Consider the following 7,504-nt stretch of genomic DNA (forward strand, 5'->3'; position numbering starts at 1 on the left):
TCTTCTGCATTATACCCAGAAATATCCACCATTGTTCCTCCACGGTCATCCCTGCTAAGGTATTGCACCATTGAACTTTGGCCAGCTCCTCCCTCATAGCTCCATAGTTCCCTTTATTCAACTGAAATATTGTCACTTCCGATTGTACCCTCTCCCTCTCAAATTGCAGATTGAAGCCTATTGTATTATGGTCACTACCTCCCAATGGCTCCTTCACTTTGAGGTCCCTGATCAGTTCTGGTTTGTTGCACAATACCAGATCCAGAATTGCCTTCTCCCTGGTCGGCTCCAGCACCAGCTGTTCTAAGAATCCATCTCAGAGGCACTCCACAAAGTCTCTTTCTTGAAGTGCAATACCATCCTGATTCTCCCAGTCTACCTGCATGTTGAAATCCCCCATAACAACTGTAGTAACATCTTTGCAACAGGCCAATTTCAGCTCCTTATTCAACTTACACCCATCCATACTACTGTTTGGGGGACTGTAGATAACTCCCAAGAGGGTCTTTCTACCCTTAGAATTTCTCAGCTCTATCCATACTGACTCTACATCCCCTGATTCTAGGTCCCCCCTCAAGGATTTGCAGGATATGCAGTCACGAGTCACCAACTACCAAACATGTTTCATTTATATATACCCCCATCCATCCTCTGCTGAGGAGAAACCCAAGACCACCTCTACACTGTATCTGACCACTGTACTCATTTCCCTGTTGATTACCCTGCATCCTACCCTGCTGTGTAGTGCATATATGTTACTGTTCTGGGTTATGAGGATTTATTCATTCATGCAATATGAGCATTGCTGGTTAGCCCAGCATTTATTGCCCATCCCTCATTGCCCAGAGAACTGTTAAGAGTCAACCACATTGCTGTGGGCCTGATCAGGTAAAGATGGCAGATTTCCTAAAAGAATATTAATGAACCAGATGGGATTTTTCCCCTAATTTCCAGACTTTTTGCGATTTTCTTTTAAATGAATTCCAATTTCACAATCTGCCATGGTAGGATTTGAACCCAGGACCCCAAAACATACCAGGTCCCAGGATTCAAATGTGATCTTCTCTGAGCCATGCTGTAAATGTTCAGTCGGTGGTCTTACGGTGTCTTTACTCCATGGCTGAAAGCTCCGATTTCAAGTCCCACTTTGGGACTCGATGACGGTGTAAGGTCATAGAGTCCTGCAGCACGGAGACAGGCCCTTTGGCCCAAACTAGTCCAAGCTGTCCAAAATGTCCATCCACACAAACCCCATTTCCCTGCACTTGGCCCATATCCTTCTAAACCTTTCCAAATGCCTTTTAAATATTGTTAATAAACCTGCCCCAACCACTTCCTCTGCAGCTCATTCCACATGCGTACCACCCTCTGTGTTTTAAAAAAAAAGTTGCCCCTCTGGTTCTTTTTTTTGTTTTTAATTGTAACAATGTTGCATGTTACACTTAATCAAAAAGACCAAAGCCCATGTCATCACCAGACTCTTCCAACTCTTCCTGTTTCTTCTTTTCCTTTTGCTCTTCAGCAGCAATGGGCCAGTAGTGAGGCAGCTGCTGCCGCTGAGGCACTACCATCAGCACCAACACTGAAGATCAGGCTGTTGATATCAATATTAGCCAAAGCCTTGGTAAACAGACTAGGCCAGAAAACCTCAACAGGTACTCCAGCTGTTTTGATCAGAACATTGAGTTTGTCTTCAGTGACAGTGATCTCGTCATCGTGCAGGATGAGTGCACTGTAGATATGGGCGAGTTCCAAGATGGAGGCCATGGCTAACAGAGGGGTTGGGGGTCCAACAGTGCTAGTTGCTGGGAGGAACTCGGCCTTAGCTTCGATCCAAAGAACCGAGCATTTTAGGACCGGGACAGTTTGGGAAGAGGGGGTTTCTTTTTAATTCTTTCCCCTCTAACCTTAAACTGATGCCTTTAGTCCTCAATTCTTCAATCCTGAGAAAAACACTGTGTGCATTGACTCTATCCATATCTGTCATGATCTTATGCAGCTCTATAAGATCCCCCCTCAGTCTCGTCCGTTCTAAAGAAAAAAGTCCTAGGTTGTCCAATCTCTCCCTATAATTCAGACTCTTGAATCATGGCAACATCCTTGTGAATTTCTTCTGCACTCTTTCCAGTTTAATAACATCCTTCCTATAGCAAGGAGACCAAAACTGAACACAATAGGTGTGTTCTAACATGGCCAACAGGTTGATTGGTCAGTTGATAAATCTTTCTGCTGTACCTATGGCAGACAGTAAGAGCAGGAGGCTTTCCTGCTCAGCCAGAACCATGTGGTAGCTGCAATGCAACAGCCTCCTCATGTTATAAGACTCCATAAACAGGTTCTATCCATAAGTAAGCACCATCTTTCTACTGAGGGACAGCCACATTTTTTAAAAATACCTTTGATAGGATGAGAGTGTCAGTGGTAAGGCCAGCATTTGCTGCCCATTCTTACTTCCTCTTGTACTCAGTGGCTGAAGAAGGATTACACCCGAAATGTCGACTTCTCTACCTCCCAATGCTGCCTGGCTTGCTGTGTTCTTCCAGCTTCCTGCTTATCTACCTTTTCTATGCCTGTCATGATTTTATAGACCTCTGTGAGGTCACTCCTCAGTCTCCCGTGCTTCAGGGAACAAAGTCTTAGTGTACTCAACTATAACTCAAACCTTCCAGTCCAGGAAATCTTTTCTGCATTTCTTCTAGTTTAATAATATTCTTTCTGTAATAGGGTACTCCAAATGTGGCCTCACCAATGCTTTGTACAGCTGCAACAAGATGTCCAACTCCTAAATGCAATGCTGTGACTTTCAATTACAGATTTTATTTGTTAACGTTAATTACTATCAGCAGCTATGGTCAGATGTGTAGAACAACAATGCAGTATCAACACACAGCAAAACACGTGGCAGTGCAGCATACAGACTGGACTGTGTAGACTAATAGTTTATTCATAGTGCTGAGCACTGGATATACAATTAATATAATTTTTCCACAATTTTAAATGGGGAATCTGGTTTGATATTGTAAAATGTTTATTGCTCCTATGAACTCTTTTTTTTAATTGGAGTTATATTTTTCTGATTCACAGATGCCGATATATTTCTGATATACAGTGAGAAAGCAGACAGTTGCCTGGAGAGCAGTGGCTCCAGTGTAAGACTGGCTCCATCCTGCAATGAAAGCTTTGACCAGCAGCAGTGGAAGTGGGTGTCTAGACTGAGGCTCTTTAACCTTGGATCCAAGCAGTGTCTGAGCATCCAGAGGAGGAACGACACTGTGCCCAGACTGGGCATGATGGAGTGTAACCAGGAATCTGCCCAGATGCGATGGCATTGTAATGGTCTAGGCAGTCAGCTCAGCAGTTACCTGATCCAGCAGTCTAAAGCTCAAGGGCCTAATACAGGCCAACCTGATGTGTGGAGAATTTACAACACTGATGAGGACCTGTGTGCTCGGCCTTATCACGGTAAGATTGAGTATTAATGAAGCACTAAGCTGGTGTTCTCATTAAATTGGGAGGACTCAGATCTCATTAACATCCAGAGAAACCCTCACTAATCAAAACCTCACCAGATCATTCACCCTGTTAGTTGCTTCTGGCAGTACCATTGAAAGAAGATTTGCATTTCTATAGCGCCCTTTAATGATGATCTGGGACACCCCAGGGTTCCAACTCTAACCAATTACTTTTGAAGTGTAGGAGGAAGTGAGGACTGCAGATGCTGGAGATCAGAGTGGAAAAGTGTGGCGCTGGAAAAGCCCAGCAAGTCAGGCAGCATCCAAGGAGCAGGAGAGTCTTCAGCAGCAATGGGCCAGTAGTGAGGCAGCTGCTGCCGCTGAGGCACTACCATCAGCACCAACACTGAAGATCAGGCTGTTGATATCAATATTAGCCAAAGCCTTGGTAAACAGACTAGGCCAGAAAACCTCAACAGGTACTCCAGCTGTTTTGATCAGAACATTGAGTTTGTCTTCAGTGACAGTGATCTCGTCATCGTGCAGGATGAGTGCACTGTAGATATGGGCGAGTTCCAAGATGGAGGCCATGGCTAACAGAGGGGTTGGGGGTCAAAAGCACAGCAAGTCAGGCAGCAGCTGAGGAGCAGGAGAGTCAACTCTCCTGCTCCTCAGCTGCTGCCTGACTTGCTGTGCTTTTCCAGCGCCACACTTTTCAACCTCTTTTAGATTGGTGTGGAATTGGAATCACATACAGACCAGAACAGCTAAGGACAGCAAGCTTCGTCTCTGATCAAACATTAGTGAACTTGTTGGGTTCTTCCTGGCAATCCATGGTCACTTTAACCATGACCAAACTTCCCAGATTTTAAAGTAAATTAAAATTCTCAAATTGCCTTGGTAGAATTTTGAGCTTACCTCCCATAAATTATTATTCAAGTCTCTAGAATACCGCTGTGTCCTGACAGAACTATTTGGATCATATTGAAGAGGCTGTATTAGCAAGTGCCATTGTTGCCTCATTGCGGTGGTCTTGATCACAGGGCAGTGTGTTGCATTTTGGTTGTTGCATGATGGTGGGAGGAACTAAGCAACACTATGTGCAGTCCTGGGACACAGCTTGTGATTTGCCAAACACTTCACTGGGATGGTGCAGCAAAGTTCAACCAGGAAACATCTTGAAACACACACGAGCAGCTGGGGAGTGACTTTGTGTTGTGTTGTGTTGTGTCACGTGTACCTTCACATTGAGTGAATAGCAATAAAAGAAAATCTTGCATGAGGGGAAAGATAGAAAAGGGACCTAAGGGGCAACTTTTTCATGCAGCGGGTGGTGCATGTATGCAATGAGCTGCCAGAAGAAGTGGTGGAGGCTGGTACAATTGTAACATTTCAAAGGCATCTGGATGGGTATTTGAATAGGAGGGGTTATGGGTCCTGGCAAATGGGATTAGATTAGGTTAAGATAGCTGGTCAGCATGGACGAGTTGGACCAAAGGGTCTGTTTCCATGCTGTACATCTCCATGACTCTATGACTCTAAATGCTATCTAGTTAAAAATCACACAACACCAGGTTATAGTCCAACAGGTTTATTTGGAAACACTAGTTTTCGGAGCACAGTTCCTTCATCAGGTGGTTGTGGAGTATAAGATCGTAAGACACAGAATTTATAGCAAACGTTTACAGTGTGATGTAACTGAAATTATATATTGAAAAAGACCTGGATTTATATATTGAATATATAATTTCAGTTACATCATACTGTAAATTTTTGCTATAAATTCTACGTCTTACAATCTTATACTCCACAACCACCTGATAGAAAAACTCGATGGGTTGAGTGGCCTCCTCTTGTTCCTTGTTTGTACGTTCATAAAATATCAGGGAAGATAATGTCGGTTCTCATAATCCAGGGTCCCAAACTAATGCTCTGCCACACAAGTTTTTGAGCAGTGCTCAAAAAGTTAGTGCTTCCAAATAAACCTGTTGGACTATAACCTGGTGTGTGATTTTTAACTTTGTCCACCCCAGTCCAACACCGGCGTCTCCAAATCAAATGCTATCTAGTTCACTTTTAACAATGTTATAAATTCTGTTCGCGCTCTCTATTGATCCCCGGTGTGAAAGAAAGTCCCTAATCTTCTTGTTTTTGTCCAATTAAGTTTCTTGAGCTCTGACCAATCCAAATGGGTTTTGACAAGGTAAATCAGGAAGACTTAATGATCTCTTTCTTTTATGAGAGTTCAGTGGTTTCTCACTTAATTCCAGATTTGTTAATTAAATGTAAAGCTGCAATGGTCGGATTTGAATTGTGTGGCAGAGCATTAGTTTGGGACCCTGGATTATGAGAGCCGACATTATCTTCCCTGATATTTTATTAACATACAAAAAAGGAACAAGAGGTCACTCGACCCATCGAGTCTGCTCTGTCATTCAGTAGGGTCATGGCTGGTCTGATTCTAACCTCAACTCTACATTCCTGAACACATCCCTGAAAATCTTTCATCCCCTTGATAATCAAGAATCTGTCTACCTCTTACACCCACTGCCTTTTGAGGTTGGGAATTCCAAAGACACTCAACCCTCAGAGAGAAAAAAAAAATTCCTCATCTCTATCTTAAATGGAGAAGCCCTTATTTTTCAACTATGAGCCCTAGTTCTAGATTCTTCCACAAGAAGAAGCATCCTTTCTTCATTCACCTGGTAAAGCCCTTTCAGGAATTTGTATGTTTCAACTAAGTTAGCTCTGACTCTTCTAAACTCCTGAGAATACAGCCCTCACCTTGTCTAACCTTTCCTCTGATGTCAATCTGCTCATTCCAGGTATTAGTCTAGTAAACGTTTTCTGAACTGCTTTAACATTCTTCTGTAACTATAGTGATCAGTGTTGTACGCAGTATTTCCAGATGTAGTCCCAGCAGTGCCCTGTATAAGAAGTATAACCTCCCTATTCTTGCCGTCAATTCCCCTCAGAATGAAACATCACCCTATTAGCTTTTCTGATTACTTGCTCTGGGTGTCTGTTGACCTCTGCAATTCATGTTAATCTAAGATAACTTCTTCATTGGAGCTATACTCATCCAACCAAATGAAATATATAACATTCCTGTTAAATCAGACAAGGTAAAAAGATAATCCAGTCATCTCCATTTGAAATACAACAGTATTACCAATACTGAATTCCCTCCTTAACCAGAAACTCAATCTGACTACCCACATCTAACTGCGGCTACAAGAGTAAGGTCAAAGATTGGGAATTCTGTAGTGTGTAACTCACCTCTTTACTCCTCAGTCCACCATCTTAGAAGGGCCCCAAGCCACAATGAGACACAAGCCAGACATGTAATGAATATTTACCATTTGCCTGAATAAGTGCAGCTCTGACAACAGTTGAAGTTCAACGCTGTGCTGAGCAAAGCAGGGTCACTTGATTGGCACATCGTCCACGAACTTTCACTGTGTCCAGCTGCAGTGTTTACCAGTTGCAAGACTCAATGTAGCAACTCACCCAGGATACTTCAAAGTTAAAAATCACACACACCAGGTTATAGTCCAACAGGTTTAATTGGAAGCACACTAGCTTTTGGAACGACGCTCCTTCATCAGGAGCGTCGCTCCGAAAGCTAGTGTGCTTCCAATTAAACCTGTTGGACTATAACTTGGTGTTGTGTGATTTTTAACTTTGTGCACCCCAGTTCAACACCGGCATCTCCAAATCAGGATACTTCAAGAGTAACTTCTGAAACTTCAAAGGACAAGGGCAGAAAGTCAGGGAGCACCTCTACCCGCAACTTCCCTTCCAAGCACCACACCATCCTGATCTGGAAAGTTAAAAAGCACACAACACCAGGTTATAGTCCAACAGGTTTAATTGGAAGCACACTAGCTTTCGGAGCGACGCTCCTTCATCAGGTGGGTAGTGGAGGGCTCAATCCTAACACAGAATTTCAGTACAAATTTGCAGTGTGATGTAACTGAAATTATACATTGAAAAGTTGATTGTCTGTTAAGCCTTTCATCTGTTAGAATACAGTGATAGTTTCATTTCTT

At 43.0% G+C, this 7,504-nt stretch overlaps 1 protein-coding gene and 1 pseudogene across 1 annotated transcript in view; one reads left to right on the plus strand and one right to left on the minus strand.

Moving 5' to 3' along the window:
* Positions 1–7,504, plus strand: part of LOC122539641 (C-type mannose receptor 2-like) — a 267,205-nt gene that overhangs the window by 71,002 nt on the left and 188,699 nt on the right. The window contains exon 2 of the mRNA XM_043674640.1: positions 3,085–3,472. Within this exon, the coding sequence (XP_043530575.1) occupies positions 3,085–3,472 (388 nt within the window). The remainder of the gene's footprint in view (positions 1–3,084; positions 3,473–7,504) is intronic.
* LOC122540024 lies at positions 1,443–1,767 on the minus strand (annotated as a pseudogene).

This window comes from Chiloscyllium plagiosum, chromosome 33, assembly GCF_004010195.1.
Source record: "Chiloscyllium plagiosum isolate BGI_BamShark_2017 chromosome 33, ASM401019v2, whole genome shotgun sequence".
NCBI classification, from domain to species: domain Eukaryota; kingdom Metazoa; phylum Chordata; class Chondrichthyes; order Orectolobiformes; family Hemiscylliidae; genus Chiloscyllium; species Chiloscyllium plagiosum.